General features: G+C 36.3%; 1 protein-coding gene across 4 annotated transcripts in view; it reads right to left on the reverse strand.

Annotated features, from left to right (window-relative positions):
• The window catches only part of NRK (Nik related kinase), a 137,199-nt gene that overhangs the window by 45,804 nt on the left and 72,247 nt on the right, over window positions 1-19,148 (reverse strand). For all 4 annotated transcript variants that reach the window (XM_037734971.1, XM_037734972.1, XM_037734970.1 and 1 more), the window contains 8 exons: window positions 16,082-16,192; window positions 14,509-14,599; window positions 11,325-11,455; window positions 9,300-9,354; window positions 4,521-4,599; window positions 3,306-3,481; window positions 1,581-1,644; window positions 12-1,167 (listed from right to left, as the gene is read on the reverse strand). In XM_037734971.1, the coding sequence (XP_037590899.1) occupies window positions 12-1,167; window positions 1,581-1,644; window positions 3,306-3,481; window positions 4,521-4,599; window positions 9,300-9,354; window positions 11,325-11,455; window positions 14,509-14,599; window positions 16,082-16,192 (1,863 nt within the window). The remainder of the gene's footprint in view (window positions 1-11; window positions 1,168-1,580; window positions 1,645-3,305; window positions 3,482-4,520; window positions 4,600-9,299; window positions 9,355-11,324; window positions 11,456-14,508; window positions 14,600-16,081; window positions 16,193-19,148) is intronic.

Raw genomic sequence — 19,148 nt, forward strand, 5'->3', positions numbered from 1 at the left:
AAAACTCTTACTTTATCAGCTTGTCTCAATTCTTCTTCGTGCTGATTAAAGACATCTTCCCATCTGTGCTGGCGCCTTTGCCTGCGGGCTTCTAAATCTGAGAGCTGAAGCTCTTCAGGTCTCCTTGATGACTTTGCCCTGAACCTCTTTGGTGATAGTTTTTTTGCCAGTGCTTGCCTCAGACTAGAAACTTTTGATTTTTTCTTCCGTGCCTGTTCTGGTTGTGAGTAAAACCTATTTAATGACAGATTTTCCATCAGGGTTTGCAAAGGACCAAGTGGCTTTGAGTTATTTGAGTTTGGTGCTCGAAGCAAGTCTCTTGAGAGTCCCTCTATCAGTGCTTGAACTGAGTCAACTGCCTGTGGGGTTTCTAGTGTCCAAGCCTGTGCCTGAGGCAATCCTTCAGTTTGCCCCTCTACTGGAATGAGCACCTGAGTATCCAAATGCAGTGGCAATAGCACATGGTGATTCTGTGATAGCAGGGGCATGAATAACTGGGCATGTACTCGTAATGACTCAGGTTCCTCTGCCTCAGCCTCTGCCTGTGCAGGCTCAGCAGCCTGTTCCTGTACCTCTGGCTGTTCAGGTGCCTGGTTCTGCTCCAGCTCTTGTTCAGGTACCTGGTTGTGCCCCTGCAGTTGTTCAGGCGCCTGGCCCTGCCTTTGTTGTTCAGGTACCTGATCGTGCCTCTGAAATTCCTCTGGTACCTGGTCCAGATCTTGTGGTTCTGATGCTTGGGTCTGAGCCTGCTGCTTTTTGGGTACCTGGGCCTGTACCTGTAGAAGCCTAGGTGTCCTACCCTGTGCCTGCAGTGGCATGAGCACCCGGGCTGCCCTCTGTAGTCGTGGAGGTGCCTTAATCTGCATTTGTAGAGGTCTAGTGGCCTTAGGCTTCACCTGAGCCCGTAGTGGCATGAACACCCGAGCTGCCCCTTGTAGTCGTAGAGGTGCCTGAGCCTGCCCCATGAGAGGCCTGGGTGCACTGTCCAGAGGTTGCAGTGGCACGAATACCCTGGCTGCTCCCTGTAGCTGCTGAAGTGCCTGGACCTGTGGTTCTTCTCGATCTGGTAGCCACCTTGGCTGAGAGGGTTCTCCATGCAGGACTCTAAGTGGTCTGCATCTGCTGCTGGTTGGCAATCTCAGAAGCTCATGAGTGCAAGAGGGTCCTCTAAAATAAACATACAAATGATGGGCATACAATTAGAATTTTTAGTGGAATGGAGCCATTCAGGGGCATTGTTTTTTACTTTAAAAGATGGAAATTTTCTGCAATGAAGATACCTTCAGTAAATCTTTCTAAAATCATTCCTTTAATGTCTGAAATATTCTGAAGGTAACATTTGTATTCAATTATTAATGAAATCTGATATCTACTTGATCATTCACTTGCCAGTTATTAAGGAGTCTTTAGGTAATAATAAAATATTCTCTTTATATTTTCACTTAATATTTCTTAAAAACAGAGATCTGTTATTTGTTGTATCAGAAAGAATTCTTTCTGAATCAAAGGCAACAGTATGGAATCAACTGCCTTACATAAATTTCTATCATCAAATTATATAAGTACTTTGTGGAACGCACCTGAATCTTTTCATGGTGTACTGTTCCTTGATAGCTTCTTCTCTTTCAAAGATCAAAGGTATTCCTTTTTTTAAGAAAGAGAAAAACATAATGCATAAACAGTCAGCATATAAGCATGTTATCCACTTTATTCACATTGTTCCCTCTACTCAGGACATGGAGTGAATTACAAGGGCAAGAAGGTAGCCCTTCAAACACACTTGGTTTGTGATGTAGACAATATTCTAATTTCTAGGCCCATTTTAAAGCACAGTATAGCTATTGCATGCAGATTAATTTCTCTGAACAGAGAAAAGAAAATTTAGCTATCTGATTTCTGCAATTCTAAAGAGAAAGAAGAGAGAATGGGACAAAGGGAGAATGAGACAAGAGAAACTCTAGATAGCGGTGAGCATCGCTTACAGCTGTGAGCGCTAGATGTAAGGACTTTATGGCTTAGATTGATATTAAATCTTTTCAATGAGAAGGCAAATTCTTAATTCTGTGTTTTACACTAAACACATTGAAAAAATTCAGCTTCTTTCCTAACAGCTGTGCCATTACTACTGAAATATAGAAACTTACAAACAAAAGAGTTTTCTTTTGAATTTCCTATATTAAAATGTTAAGGGTAACTATATTTATATCTTTAGTGTAACTTTCATATAAATGGAACTTTTCCTGCAGGTAAAATTTTGGAAATTTTGCAACTCTGGAAATTAGCAAATTACCAAGTAGATGTGCAGTTTTCCTGCACCCATTCGAAACTGGCTGGTCTTCTGTGACATTGATTCAATAACTTTATTACCATAGGTAAATAAATTAATTGTTGCTGCTCCTTATCTCAAAACAGGATACATGTACAGATTTAACAAGCCCCACTGCAATCAATCCCACAGCTGATCTGAGGATGCTTGCTTTTTCAAGTTTTCCCTTCTACATTCCATTGTTACTCTCAACTCTGCCTATGGTCCCCAAAATCAAATGTGAAATATGTAACATAACATATAAAGTTAGAACTTCCCAAGTGGCTTCTTCTGGACTTGGTGAAAATCCATCCTGTAATTTTTATTTTAATTTTTTGGGGGGCAGGGTCTTTCTCTGTAACCCAGGCTGGAGTGCAGTGGCACAATCTAGGGTCACTGAAAAATCCTGCCATTTTAAATAGAAGTTCACTTCTATTAATAGACAGAAGTTTATGTTTATTTGTATAAATTAATTCCTTTAATTACATCTTATATTTGGAGTTTAGTACATAAAACTAGCTTTATATGGTACCCAAATACTACGTCAAAATTACTGGTCAATAAATGGTTAATTACAAATCCATTTATCTCTTGTCAACATGCCAGCTGAAAAAAAAAAAAAAACAAAAACAGCAGTAACATATACATTTTGTTGCCTTTTATCTTTCATTTATTTTAGTTACTTAAAGTTGGCATATCACAAAATTTTACTGGAGGTTTTCAATGTCTCTATAAATATGAATATTTTCCAGGTGTAACTGGCAAGAATTAGTGGCTATACACAAAAGCACACAAACGCACATATGCACCCACACACTCAGGCAAGAGTTAATGAATTAAATAAGAGTACATGCCATATTCTTGGAAAAGTTAAATATCGAAGGCCTCAGAAGTTTTACTTTCAACCTAATTCTTAAACAAATATTATTTTTTCCTGGAAACAATACACAAACAAACTCTGAATATTCATTTCAGTAAAATAAAACATCATAGATTCTACCTTTTTTCTGTCTTTTTTTAATGATTCCAGTAAGATGCCTTGTTAATGACTCAACAACATGTCGTTCATTTTTTATATCCCGAACAAATGGGTGATGAAGCATGTTTGCAGAAGTAGGACGAAACAGAAAATTTTTTATCATACACTTTTCCATGAAATTGTGGAACTTACGGGACCTAAAATAAATGAGTCCAAGGGAAAAAAAAAAAAGTGTTCTCAGGCCTGCCAGACTTCTTCCCACCACCACCCACATGCCTCTCTGAAAATCATATTTAGAGAGAGCTGCCTTTAAGTATCATTGTCTTTTCAATTGCTAAACATCCTGCAGTTTGGCAACATACATTATACAGTGAGCCAATTTAGACATCAGAAAAAGAAGCAAAAGTTAATCGCATTTACCATCTAAATTACAGTAGAAATTTCAATGAGTTACCTGTATGTACCTGGAAAAATCTCAAGCGCAAGTATGATGATTAAATGGATAATGTGATATATGTAGTCTGCAAGACTAGATTCATTGTCCCACAGCACTCGTACTCTGTATTTTTCATTTGACTATATGCAGTTTTAACTAAAGAAGAATAAATATAATGATCCAAAAAGAGGGTGTTAAAAGAGCCAGGACTAACTAATCTTGAAAAAATAGATGTGGCCATAAAGACTGAATCCATGGTAAGTTGAATTGCAATGCAGAATGTTAGCAATCAAATAACAGTCACCACTTCTACCAGGGAAAGCAATAGCAACTAATATATGCAAGAGCTTCAGGTACAAGATCAACAAGCTTTAGAGAGAAGAATTCCCAAGTTTAGCTGGCATGTAGTGTCCTGGGAGAGCAAGTCTTCTGCTCTAGGTCTGTGTATGTTTAGTTTAAATGACTAATTAACGGGGCTGCATATAACTGACTGCCTATGTAAGCACCACTAATAGTTGCATTAGTTCATCCCATTACTGTGGCAACAACTGAACATGCCCATTAATGGCAGTAGAATAATAGCATCAGAAAATACTATAGAGGATATTACTTATTTATACTTGGCTAGCTACTTCTTAATGAAAACTGGTCATTTAAACCTCCCAGTTAAGATGTTAGATTTTAGAAAATATTGTCCAACAAGGATGGTGGAGCAGGAGTGACCAAATGAGCTAAAACTTATTTGCTAACATAAAAATGTCAAGTCAATGTATTTAGGAAATTAAGGTATTCATCTTTACCATCCACTGGATTTGACTGTGGGTGCAGATTCCCGCAAAATAACGAAGAGAGCTTCCAAGGGTTGAAGGTTACACAGAGCTGCAAAGGGAAATAGATAAACTTACAAAAATGGGAAGGATAACTAAAGAGCACACTCCTCATTCCAGACGGGTTTCTCAGTAATCTTTCATATATAATGTTTAGTAGCCACTAAGGGACGAATAAATACAAAAGAATGTATTTAGAAAGAAAAGGAAAAGCTTGTTTTAACACAATTTTGCAATATATAAGATTCTCAAGTTTCACTATCACCAGGTAGTATAAATTAATAATAAACCAGAAAACATATTTGAAATGTATAGTTGATAATTTATATCTCGAAAAGTTAACTGAAAGTGAAACAAGTACACTTCTGTAATTTTGTATTGCAGGTGTTTAGTTATAAAATTGGGATATGTAATTACAGACTGAAAAAGTCAACCAGACTACTATTTAAGTACAATAATATATAAATAACAATGGTTTAGTAGTCTTGAAAGCTGAGAAGAATCTGTTTTGGAAGCTGAGAGTTCTAGAAAAAAAGATAGAACAGTGCAACTGTTAAGAATACACCACCTGGAGTAAGATCATTTGGGTTCAAATCTAGCTTTATCTTTGTGACTTTGGGCAAATTACTTAACTTATCTGTATCTTGTGTTCTTTTCATCTGAAAAACAGGAAGTGTAGCAGGAGGAATCCCTTCAAAAAATTGCTGTGAGGATTAATTAGCAACTTACAAGTAAAAGTGTCTTTACCTCATAAATATATACACCAACTAAATACCCACAAAAATTTTTAAAATAATTTTAAAAATCCCCCCAAAAGTATCTGACACATAGTAGATGCTAAATAAATATCAGCTATTGACATTATAATAAAGATTTTAACCCTATGGAACTTTGAGACTGTGCCAAACTACTGGACCTTTCATTCTCTGTTTCACACACACAGGCATAAAAAGAAAAGCCTATTCCAATATGTGCTATATAAATTAATTACCTCATTGGTTTGGGAATTTTGTTTTTTTTCTATAAGTGTTTAAATATGTCTCACTTTACTTATTTCCTCTTGTGTTGTGATTAAAGAAAATTGGCAGTGCAAAACATCCCCAATTGAGAACCATAGTGTCAATTTCATCTAACATTACAAGTGCGTCATTCTTGTGAGACTAACTTGATATTAATGACTCTTGATAGAGCTATCCTTTCTCTCCCAAAATGCAACCTCAGATGCAAACCTAAAGTGACAAACTGGCCTCTCATAGTAGTAGACAAAAACTCCACTGGGTGATTTTACTAGGGCTACATACAAAGGAAATTGTTTAAGGGTCAAGCTTTTTTTTCAATTACATAGTTATAAATTAATAGAAGGTACATTTTTATAATTGAAGGCAGAATAAGCTCCAAGAACAAAAGATCAGGATCATATTTAACTCTTTTAATTCTTTTACTGTGTCCATCAGTCTCCAGGCTCTGTCCTTTAAACACATTGTGACTTTGTACAATATTAAACAGTGGTCATTTATTAACGTTTGAGCAACAGTCATTCCACTGACAACATCTTCAGGGGTCAAGAGCCAGGACACAGACTAGGTAAGTTTTCTTTAAAGGAAAAGTTCACAAAGGAATGGAGCATAGGGTGGGTACAAGAGCTATCTGCTGGATTTGACTGTGGGTGCAGATTCCCGCAAAATACCATCTTATATAGTCTAATTTTAGGAATGTCAGTAACTGCCCCCTCCAACCCATATCTCACAACACTACCTAAATGTTCATCATTAGAGGCTCATTCCTTGAACTCCCAACCTCAGGTGATCCACCCACCTTGACCTCCAAAGTGCTTGGATTACAGGCGTGAGCCACCATGCCTGGCCTTAGAGGCTCACTTCTTTGAAACAGCAAGCCTTCCTTAAAAATCGCATTATCTTTTGAAGGGTAGGACACATATTAAACTGAGCTTAGTTTGAATTCGGTTAAATAATGTGGTTTATTCTTAACACATGTTGAGATCTGAGGGAATCTTCTGAATATTGAAGGAATAGGCCTCTTGATGGGACAGGGGTAGATTTGAGCCACAATGCATTCAGCTAAATGTTGACATGGGGTGTGAGAGAGCGACACTACAAGGAATAGAAGTAGGACTATAAAGAAGCATCATTGACAATATTTAAAATGATACACAATATCAAGGAGAATGCAAAAATAGGGGAAAACATGGCCCAGTTTAAGGCAAGTTGACTGGTTTACAGCTTTGCCAAGAAAGGGGAGTCAGGGTGAACTGTTGATCTTATCCTGCTTCTCCTCCAGGAACAGATTATCTTTTTTATAAAGGATAGAGACTAAAAACCACATCTATTCAAAATTAGCCTATGATACTCTGATGTTTGGATGGTTACTAGAAATGTTCTGGCCTTGGTTTAAAGGTCCCCATATTGTTTGAATTCCTACCCAGAACCTAGGGACTGAAGGAGGTCCTGGTTTGCAAATATCCAGCTCTCTATTTCTAGAGCCCCTACAACATTGGCCCCAAAGTTTTTGGCACCAGGGATCAGTTTTGTGGAAGACAGTTCTTCCATGGACCTAGGGTTAGGGGCTTGGTTTGGGAATGAAACTGTTGCACGTCAGTACAGCAGGCATGAGTTAGATTCTCATAAGAAACGTACCACCTAGATCCCTTGCATCCTCAGTTCACAATAGGGTTCCCACTCCTAGGAGAATCTAATGCTGTTGCTGATCTGCCAGGAGGCAGAGCTCAGGTGGTAATGTTTGCTTACTTGCTCGCCACTCACCTCCTGCAGTTTGGCCCAGGGGTTGGGGGCCCATGCCCTATGGCATCCTATCAGGGAGAAGTTATTCTTTCTCTCTCTTTACTTCTCTGGAAAAGATTCACCAAAGGAAGACAGTTTTGTTATCTGGACCTCAAAGGATATTATCAGATAACTGTCACTTTGGAAGGCCATCCCTTGTGAGATAATAATGATAATAACCTGGAGGATTTGTGCAGTTAAACAGATGACAATTATTTCCACACAAAATTAATATTCCAGGCAATAAAGAACACCAGTGAAGGAGAAATGTTTTAGTAGGTAGGCCATTTAGAGATGCTCTTGACCAAAGTTGTACTATTCAAATTACTGATCCAGGCAGGCCAGCCCTATTTTCCCTCTTTGTGAATTCCAAATTTCCTGGTCCTCACTTATCTTTTGTAAGAAGCTTGCAATTTGTGTATGCTGTGCAAAATTCCTTCTCTGCACTCCTGTGAGTTTGCTCACCAATACTTTTTTCCCCATAACTTAATATTTTGGAATGAAAAAAAAGTGAAACAAACAAAGGTGACTCGGGGAGTATAAACTGCAAAACATAGAAAGTTGGTTTTCCGAAAAGGCATGCTGAGGAGCACTCAGAAACAATGGGAAAAATATACATGCAGGCATGTATCCTAACCAAACCCATGCATCAATACTAATATGAAATACTAGTTGCTGCTGCTCAATTTAACATAATCTATGTATGTTTCCCAAACAGAAATAATCAAGAGATGATGAGGAATAGTCCACTATTTCAGTATCATTTCAATTATACATATGTGTCATGTGTAATCTTTTTACATTTTAATAATTCCTATTATTAATTTTTTATTCACCCAACTAAGGTACTTTGCTGAATTGGGGGCCCTATAATAGAGGCAGAAGCAACATGATCTCCACAGGCATTCTAGCTTTATCCCAGCCCCTCTTTGATATTCTAAGGGATAGTAGGAATTCTCAAAAATTATGTTAACATTATTTCTATTTCTTGAAATTCCTCTCATTGGCCGTGAAACTAAATGCTAAGATATTTCAAATTCATAAAGCTTGATGGGTGGACATTTTTCAGATAGAGCATACAAGAACATGGGAATCTACAGGATCTGCTTTGGAGAGGGGAAAGCAAAGCAATCCTCCCCACACCCCACAAGGCATTTTTTTTCACTTCTCATTCAACAATACCAGAGATGCATTGTCATTTACACTTTTGGATTTTAGTTACTGAGGACAGCAAATATACTACGCTCTGGAGGCACACATTAGATGGTTATCCATCATTTACACCCAAGTTCACATTCCATTTTTACTTTCCTATCAGAAAACAGTGCCTTGAGAGAACAGGATGCTAACACGTCATTTAAATGATGAGGAGGTAGAGAAAACAAGATGACATGGGCACTGAGGCAGCTGAAAGGAGGAAAAAGGGCACTAAAGGTAAGCTGGATTGACTCCAAAGAAAAAAAAATAACTATGTTTACTTCCTGAAATTTCTGAAGATTAGCTCAATTTCAATGAAATGTTAGAGAATTTTCTCAACTATTACAGCCTGAGGCAGTAGCAGTGTGTGACCAAATATTCTGGAATCTAAATGTTCCACCAGGAAATATAGACTGGAATGCCAACCAGAATCCTTATTCTGGTTGCTCAGGACTGTCAGGACCAAATACTACTGAGAATAAATTGAAACAAAACTCAGTCAATCTAAAATAAGATATTGTAAGAAAGAAAAGCACAAGCTGATTTACATACCCACATGTAGCTATTCTGAAGAAAGCATTTGGTAATCACTGAAAAGGTCACCATTAGTAGTTTGGCACATAGTATGACACCTGTCTGGCCAGTGAAAGCTGAGTGGTACAAGTGGCAATCTCATCTTCTTCCACAGAGAGAGATTTCTACAATTTGTATGGCACATTTCCCTAATCTTTAACAAATATCAAACATTTTTACTCACGAGGAGCTCCTTCAGCCATTTCAATAGCAGTAATTCCCACAGACCACACATCACTCTGCAAAGAAAAACATGACAAAAAAAAATGTGACTTAAAAATAGGCAGTTGGTAGTATTTAGAATCTTAAAACAATGTTTAGTTCGGGATGTGGATGCCAATGCCGGAGCCATTTTATGGGTTTCCTATAGTAAAGATTCATTATAGAGTGACATTGTAAGAAGGCATAATCTGAGCTTGTGACCAGCCAGTACCTCACTACCCAACGGGTTGATAGGGAATGGGGTAAAATGCAAGGAAAGTTCATCTTGGATGCATTGCTATTATTGCCCTACCTGAAATACCAAAAGAAACTTGCTATAAAGACATTTCATTACATAGAGTCACCAGTTGTATCATCTTGGGAAAATGTTTTAACTCTCTGTACCTTAATTTCACTCTATGTAAAATAGAGATAATAATAGTATACATTTAGATAAGGCTGGGGTGTGTGTGTGTGTGTGTGTGTGTGTGTGTGTGTGTGTATTTCAGCAGTTCTTGGAATATTCTAAACTAAGTCTAGAACTATAAAGAGTTTCTAGAAAATTATCTTCACTACTATTAACTGTTTAGTACTTTTTTTTTTTTTTTTTTTTTTTTTTTTTTTTTTTTTTTTTTTTTTTTTTTTTTTTTTTTTTTTTTTTTTTTTAGCGTGGAAAGGGCACAGGGCTAGAGATACACTGGATGGCTAAATGACTCCTAAACAGATTTGCTGAATTCCCTTTTTTTTCTTTGTGACAGGGTCTCACTCTGTAACCCAGGCTGCAGTTTGGTGGTGTAATCTGGGCTCACTGCAACCTCTGTCTCCTGGGTTCATGCGATTCTCCTGCCTCAGCCTCCCGAGTAGCTGGGATTACAGGTGCCCACCACCAGACCTGGCTAATTTTTTTGTATTTTTAGTAAAGACAGAGTTTCGCTATGTTGACCAGGTTGGCCTCAAACTCCTGACCTCAGGTGATCTGCGGCCTTGTAGGTTAACTGGATTCTTAGAACCCCAGTTTATAGATTTTTTTAGCTTCAGTTGTGATAGTCTAAGCTTAAGATTTCCTTCAATTACATGGTTCTAGAAACTAAAAATAAATAACAAATACAGGTAAAAGTCCTTGGAAGACTGCAAAAAGTATACAACTATAAAGCATTATTTTTTATAAAAAGCCACTTGAAGAACTTTGTGCTTCCATAGTCTTCATAACGCCTAACAGAGCACTAAACATAATAGGCTCTCAGTAAATAATCATTTTGCAGATCATGCAGAGGGCACTTAGGGAAAGGGAAAAGAGATGACTCTCAATTAATCAACTTCAAGTATTGAGTCCTAGGTTCCACTCAGGGAGACCACAATTAATTGTTTGGATGACTTATGCGGGGAGTGAGATTTTTCCAGTCTATAGCAAATGGAGAATTTTTTTTCCACATCAACTTTTTGAAATGTGTACATGAATGTATATTGTCCAAATTGCAGTTTCAGTGGAAATTTTAATAAATAGCAGGAATTGTTACTTAATTTGTTTATTCTACTGATTTTCTGTGGTTTTGGAAGTGAAACATGCCAAGGATTTTCTCCATTACCCTGAGTAATCAAATTATTTTTTTTTGTCTTTTCTGGAGCTAAGTTACTGTGGGGATTAATAATTGGTTTTACATTTTTTCATTTTTAAGTTTACAATGTCTTTTGCCCCTAGAAGTTAAATTTTTATATACATATAAATCCACATTATATAATATTTTTACCAATATGTTGCAAGCAACATAAACTACACACTCTGCCTCAAATGCAGGTAATTCTCAATGGTATACTTTGTCCACATTCTTAGAAAATATTATTTTATGCATATAATCAAACCACTTACTGAAATAGAGCCTAGTATTTCCAACCAGCATGTAATGTTAAAGGAGGAGTTGCCTGCTTTTTATTTTTTATCATTGCAAATAATGTTAATCAAAAATCCTTTCCAAATTGTAATTTCCACTGTCTGAATTCTCATACTCACCCTGTAATCATAGGAGCGTCTGGGGTCCTCATCACAGTCAATCACCTCAGGTGCCATCCAGTATGGTGTCCCAATGAAGCTATTCCTTCTTCCATTAGTTCTGCTCACCTGGGCACTCACTCCAAAATCAACTGCCAAAATCATTATATGTCAAAATAATCAATCAGAAAGAAAAAGCTCATTAAGTTATTTATTTAACTTGGAAAGCTGATACAAAAGCCAAAAGCCACAATGGATAACAGATTTTCATTCTAGCCTAGCAAATTTTACCATGAAGTCTACTCCAGGAATACTGGGAATAAGCTTTTGCTGCTATTTATGTTGGAATGAGACTCAGCAGTGCTATTATAAATCTACATTAGGTTTGGCTGAATGTTTACCATGAATATTAAAGACAAAGTTCTGTTGGGACACTCTGAACCTCCAAAGTGATAACATATGGAGTGTTTGGACCTGGCACCAAGCTGGAGGAAGAACAGAAGTATAAGCAAGATCAAAGAAATCTGAAACCTATTAGCAGTTGATCAGGAAGCCTCACACATGATATTAGAAGGCTCTATCACAATGATAAAGAAAAATGAGTTTTCTGCTAGAATTTAGTTTAAATTCCTACACAGATCTTTTTAATCAGATGCAGGTATTTATTGTGGTATCTATAGCTTAGCTTAGATTATAAGAGTTCAGTCTTCTATTCATCTGTGGGATACATTATAAGAAAATATTTGGAATCATATCCTCAGAAACATAACAAAAAAAGGCTAAAGTGGACTGGGGTTATTTATTCCAAAAGAAATAAAACAGGGATGAAAAATGAAGTAGATTTTCTAATTTAGAATGGTTTCCAGGAATCCAGAGGATGGCGAACAAAACTGACTAAAAGCAGCTTCAGGAATTTAGGGAAAGAGAAGAAAAATGAAAAAGAAAACGCTAAGAGTTCAAGGCAGTTTTAAAGGATCTAACAAGAACGACAATACCAAAAAAAAAAAAAAAAAAAGGTCCGCAACAATATTTGTGAAGATACCATTGGGTGTTGCACAATGTTTTTATCTAGATTTTTTTAAAGAAATATGTTAAATAATAGCTCAGCATTCTCACTATCCCTGTGAGCCAGCATTAGAGGCCAAGAAATACCTACAAAGGCCGTTAAGTTTCTATATGGCATATATCCAGAGGAGAAAATGAAAGGAGAAAAGACTAGAAGGCTGATTAATAGAAAAAAAGAAAAAAGAGCAAGAGAAAGAGAACGAAAAGCCAAGATGAAATGAAACCTCAACAATGGCATAATTTAAAGTTTATTTCATGACCTTACAGGCTGGAATATGAAGTTTATTGAGCGATTGCCACTGCAATATAATCATTTTTCCATCTCTTTCCCTTCTATCACTTGCTTTGGCTGTCATTAGGTTTGCTTTCTGCAACTTTCTCCTTATACTATGTTGCCTTAAAACAACTATAATCTAAAAAAATTAAAACAAATTGTACAAGACTTAAGTGTAAAATATGTGTGATTAAATTTTATAATGTGTTACTTAAAAATAATGATAGTCTGAGTCATCTAAAACAAATTGTACAGGGATTACATATAAAGTAAGTCTTATTAAACTCTAATCCAGCAGTAGAAGTTCTCTCCTTCAGAGAAAGTACATGAATTTTAGTGCACGGACATTGTGACAGATATTTCAGTGGCTTTTCTTTCATGTACAATTTCTCTTTTGTGTCACAAATGTTTGCCTTGGCCAGCAACTTGACACAAGTATATGAGAGTGTTGCTCTATATGCAAACAGTGTTAAGCCTTGTGATAAGCTACCTGTCCTGCATATTTAAATGTTAAATAATATGTATGCTCTTATTTTTTATATTTTTATTATTTATTCATTTATTATTTAGAGACAAGGTCTGTCTTTGCCTCCCAGGCTGGAGTGCAGTGGCACAATCATAGTTTACTGCAACCTCAAAATCCTAGGCTCAAGTGATCCTCCTGCCTCAGTCTCTTGAGTAGCTGGGACCTCAGGTGGACACCACCATGCACAACTAATTAAACATTTTTTTTTTTAGAGGCAGGGTCTTGCTATGTTGCCCAGACTGGTCTTCAACTACTGGTCTCAAGTCATCCTCATGCCTCAGCCTCCCAAAATGCTGGGATTATAAGTGTGAGCTACTGTACCTGGCCACTTCTTATATATTTTAAAATTGTGTTTCTAGCTTTGTAGCTTTTAGACAGACACCAAAGAAGTTAATACATTCTCTTAAAACTACTTTCACTTATTTCAAGGATAAACAATTACTACCTCATGTTTCTTCCACAAGTGTTCAGTAAAAAATGTTTTCAATGAATAAACAAAATCTCTACTCTTGTTCTAAGTGTTTAGCAACAAAATGGTAATATCTTAAGGTCATGTTCAGATACATGTTTATAAAGTGTTGAAAAATAATGCAAGTGACTTACCTTCTGCATCAATAAGGTTATCTGCCACTACAATGTACTGATATGATTTTTATGGTATTATTCTGAAAACTATTGATATTTATTTTACACATTAAAGGATAAAATATATTGTCCCCTATGTGCTTAATGACAAAAAAATCAGAAAATATGTGTGGTTATTTTCAAATAAGTTATACCACTCTGAACTCAGGAATAAAAGCTAGATACTTCCAGCTTTTTTTGATTTATAATTCTGAATTTGACTTGGATATTATTGGAGCAGCAATTCTGATCAATATCATTTCTTTGTATATCTGAAAAAATCCAAAGCAATTCCTCCTTATATAGTTAAAAATTATTTGATAGTCTTCAGAAATTATGGCTCTGTTGTGTGAAAGAATTTTTTTTATTTTTTTAAATTCCTGCCCATGACATCGAAATTTGTTTAAATAAATATAGTAGCTATTTCTAATAGAGGGTAAAGGGATGACCAAAAAGTAGTAAATCCCCATTAAAATTCAAAAGTTGTTTTATCTACATGATTTCAAAGAAGTAAGTAGGTTCATTCTCTTTATTTTGCCCCGCCTCCTCTCCCAAACAAATTTTTGAATTTCGACTGGTTTTGCAGGCAGGAAAAACCCAGCTCAAATTAGTAGAGGATATTGACAGGAACATGACGGAAAACATAGTTATCTTATCTTAACGGAGTTTTTCCATTAAGATGTTTTGAACTTGAAATACTATAAGAATAAACTTACCCAGTTTTACTTCAGCATTATGAGTCAGCAGCACATTCTGACCTTTGATGTCCCGGTGAATTACTCGGTATGCGTGAAGGTGAGCTAACCCCTGTATATATTTTTTAAAAAGCCACATCAGTATATATTTATCTCTTTCCAGTACAGTTCTAGTGTTTTTGGGAAAACTTTTGATAAGAGAAACAGCTTAATCCTGATGCTTCAAACACAGTTCTTTCTTTAGACTGGAATTACTACAACCCATTCCTAGAAATATGACTTTTGACTATAAGGAAAGGAAAATAAATCAGGACACCCACGAAAGAAAAAGAACACCAAAATAAATGTTTGTATACAGTGGACCACTTTACCTTCATTTCTAGCCTCCATATTTCCAGCTGACCTAAGAGTAAAGACCTGGACATCTTAAATATCATAGCTCAGCTATTGTTTTGCTCTATTCCCTATCCAACCACTTGTTTAGTCTAAAATATTTTCTAGTCAGCCTTGTATGCTGATAATTTAGGGGAATGTGGAAATTCATTTTAAACCATTTGTAATCTGTGTTGGCTTAACACTTTGGCTCTAACCCATTCACCACTAAAATTTACTCGTGACCTGGCTAGTCCATGACATGGTATGCAATGTTAGGCTGTAGTGAGATTGCCCCAGCCACTAACTGGAGATTCATAATAAAGTAACAATAAAACTGCTAACATTTATTGAGCCGTTATTCTTTGCTAAGTATTGTACTAAGTGCTTTACATGGAGTAAATTACTAATTCCTCACAGAAACCCTTTGAGGAAGGCGTTAAAATCACCCTCATACTATAGATGAGGAAAGTGAGCCTTGGAAAAATTAAGTAACCGATTCAAAGTTACAAAACTTATACATGGTAAACTAAATGTAAGCTCAGTCCAGAGTTTGAACTCTCAACCATTTACGCTATCATCACAAGTGAATCTAACCAAAATGATAGGAAGGACATTCTAACATTGTATGAATGGTACTGTTAACTCTGTTAATATCCTTCTTGGATGACTTTGAGAACTTTAGTCACAAAAGATGGAATCTGATAGCTCAAGAAGATTGTTGCTCTCATCAAATTGGGTGTGGAAAATAAAGACATTTAAAACAGAAGCAGTAATCAAAGAAAATGTCTGTTTGCCAAAAGGCTACAGATGGTTTGAGGCCATTCCATACAATACTGACTTCTTCTGTCTCACCTTCATCTTAATCTATGATGTTTGTACTATGTTTTTGTTTAAAAAACTCTAAAATAATAATAACATAATAAATAGTCCAAGTGGTTATTTCTATGATCCATTGAATGCAGTAGTCAGAATCTGACAGAGGTATAAAAGGCCATGATTTCAAAGGAGCTGGTTACCCAGCTGTGGACTACTTTAAAGTTTAAGAGGATCAGCCGCAAATTTGCTTTCCCAAAAGCTTTTTGGCTTTTTTAGATATCGTGATGCATAGGTTATGTTTCAAATACCTAAACTATCTGATGTGAGCAGGTATAAGGTGCATTATATATATTACTCCCAGGTTCTTAAAATATCAGAAGAGAATGACTACATTAAGACTCACTTGAAGGATTTCTCGGCAGATATAAGCAATCCAATCTTCTTTTAAACTCTGATTTCTGGTCATTCTCACTACATCAGTGACCGAGCCTGCTGCACAGAACTCCATCACCATCTGCAGGAAAGCCAGCAAAGTATAAAAATTAGTATGCAATTTTCTGAAAATATCTGGAGAGTTTTAGTCCATATGGCTTGTATCTATATGTAATGTTTAGAGATTAAGGCATTGCAAAGACGGCCTCAATTGTCTGGTGGTAGACTCCAAAAGCTAGCGAAATTAGAAAGAGTTGGAGTAAACCCAAAGTTTTGTAGAGGGAGAGAAGCCAGGTATTTCACCAGAGATATTTAACTGGGAGTTGGAGTTTGAGCTATGTCTTTAAGGATAGGTAGTGTTTGGATATGCTTAAAAGAAAAAGCATTCAGTTTATGGAAAACTAAATAAACACATGCTTTTAGAAAGAAGTTTGTGCAGGGAGCAAACTTAAGTGATGACTAGAATGGGAATGAAAGAATGGTCGAGAAAACAGTTTGATTGGGGGTAAAGAAGCAAAATATGGAGGGTCTCAAAAGAGTTTACATTTCAACATTAAAACTAGGTTTGGTTTTTGTTGTTTTGTTTTCTATTTTCGAATTTCAAACTATTTTCCCTAAGATACTGGCAAGCTACAACTCCAAGGGGGAATTTGTCCATTGCATTCCTATGGGATAATTTCTTCCAAATGGGATCACTGCTAAGGAAAACCTATTTTAAAGCTATTATCTTTGATAACATTTCATTAAGATTTTATTGTATTAATAAACTCCATTTCTCAGAAAGTTTATTTTTGACACATATAAAGTGAGGGCCCAACTAGTAGATTTTCTTCCAGGTAATATTAGTTAGAAGAAAGACCAATGTAGAAGAGAATATACCTATCATAATTATCCCAGCAATCTTTTCCTTGAGTACAGGTTTATGTATTACTGCCCATGTCAAAAATACTTTATCAAAAGATCAAAATACCTCTGTTTTAAAACTTTATACAAATTAATTATCACCATAGCTGAATGGAAGCAAAAGGATAAATCCCAAATCGTGACTATTCAAAAACTCTAAGTTTGTGTTCGTGTCCTTTGTAGGGACATGGATGAACCTGGAAACCATCATTCTCAGCAAACTGACACAAGAGCAGAAAATCAAACACCGCATGTTCTCAGTCATAGGTGGGTGTTGAACAATGAGAACACGTGGACACAGGGAGGGGAGCACTGCACACTGGGGTCTGTTGGCGGGAAATAGGGGAGGGACAGCGAGGGGTGGGGAGTTGGGGGGGATAGCATGGGGAGAAATGCCAGATATAGGTGAAGGGGAGGAAGGCAGCAAATCACACTGCCATGTGTGTACCTATGCAACAATCTTGCATGTTCTTCACATGTAACCCAAAACTTAAAATGCAATAAAAAAAAGTCTAACTTACTTCCTATGGAATATTAAGATCTTCTTTTCGGAAAACTACTCCCCTAATTTGTAGTTATTCACCACTGATATTATTGCATGTCTTTCACATGACTACACTTGCACCAAAAAGAAGAGGCAGCCAAACAAAACCAAGACAGATAAGCCACAAAAAGTTGATTTTCACATGGAGAATTAAGCATTGACTATATTCAATGGGCACAACATCTACTCTGTGACAACTCCTCATTTTAAACCATGACAAACCAGAATTAAAGCCATTCAACTCAGGTAAACCCTGGAACATCTTGCTTATATTATGCCAGTCAGAAGAGCTCAACTATAAAAGGAATGTCAGGTATTCTCAATAATTTTCCTAACTTTGTAAGCTTGATGCCTGGTACATACACTTCTTTATTAATGGTCATTATTAAGCTATTTACTTACTTCCTACTTGTTTTTCTGATTTACATAGGCAAAAATTTGTGAACTGTCCCATGAAAACTCTTACCTTAACAAATAATTTATTCATTAAATGCTTGTTCACCCTTCAGCTCTCAGTTCAAGATTTCATTCCTCAAGGAAGAGTTTCTCATTTCCCAACTTAACTAAGGTTTGTTTTTCACTCACAGAGAGCCATGATATTTCCCTTCTGACAAATTAAACATTTATGTGTGTGATTATTTGATTCACACTGGTCTTTGCAAATAGATTGTAAGCACCAGTGGGTCAGGAGCATGTCTATTCAGCTTACTATTTTATCCTCAGCATCTAGCACAACACCTGTCAAATAGTTTGCAATTGATATATGCTGAATGCCTGAATGAATTGAGTACTAATACATACCCAGAAAGGAGACTGCAAAAATTCTCATACTTTGCTATACTGTCAAGACGAAAAACACTTTTAAGTGAAAATATATAAAAAGGCAAATGGTGTATGCCAAAAAAATTCCTCAGTAACTAAACGGTGCAGCCATATTTACTAAAATCTTGACTGAAATTGTCAGAGAATAGAGGATGCATGTTAACTGTATATTGGAGAGATAACAGAGTTAAGCTGAAGGTCTTTAAATTTTGTGGTTCCCAGAGTGTAGTGTTCAGCCAAGCAGCAGCATCACATATTGAGCTTATTAGAAAGGACAATGTGTTGGACCCACACTCCCAAATCTACTGAATCAGAAATTCTGTGAGTGATGCCAGCAATCTGTGTTTTATCAGGCTCTCCAGAAGATTCTGGTGCCTGACAAAGTTCGAGAACCACTGTTTCAATTCCACCCCTTGTTGAAAACCTTTCTATAATGTTCACTGACCTGTTTTCTGAAATCCATTATTTAGAATGTAATAGAATATTTCCTTGTCACTTGAGGATACTGTATCACTTTAGGCATTATTTTGAAAAAAATACTACTAACTTGGACGGGAAATAGAGATGTGGCAAGTACAGAGATTCAAATATATACTAACACCACCTTATGTTCTAAATATTCCATTTTTAATAAAGACATCCTTGACCAAAACTGATTTTCTTGAGATTTAACTATTTTTACCATAGTGGGGGGCATCAAAAATTCTGGTATCTGTAGCTCAGGTAGCATAACTTCCAGTTAGCCTCTACAATTTATATCTTTTTTTTT

Source organism: Cebus imitator, unplaced genomic scaffold, assembly GCF_001604975.1.
Source record: "Cebus imitator isolate Cc_AM_T3 unplaced genomic scaffold, Cebus_imitator-1.0 Scaffold696, whole genome shotgun sequence".
Taxonomy (NCBI): Eukaryota; Metazoa; Chordata; class Mammalia; order Primates; family Cebidae; genus Cebus; species Cebus imitator.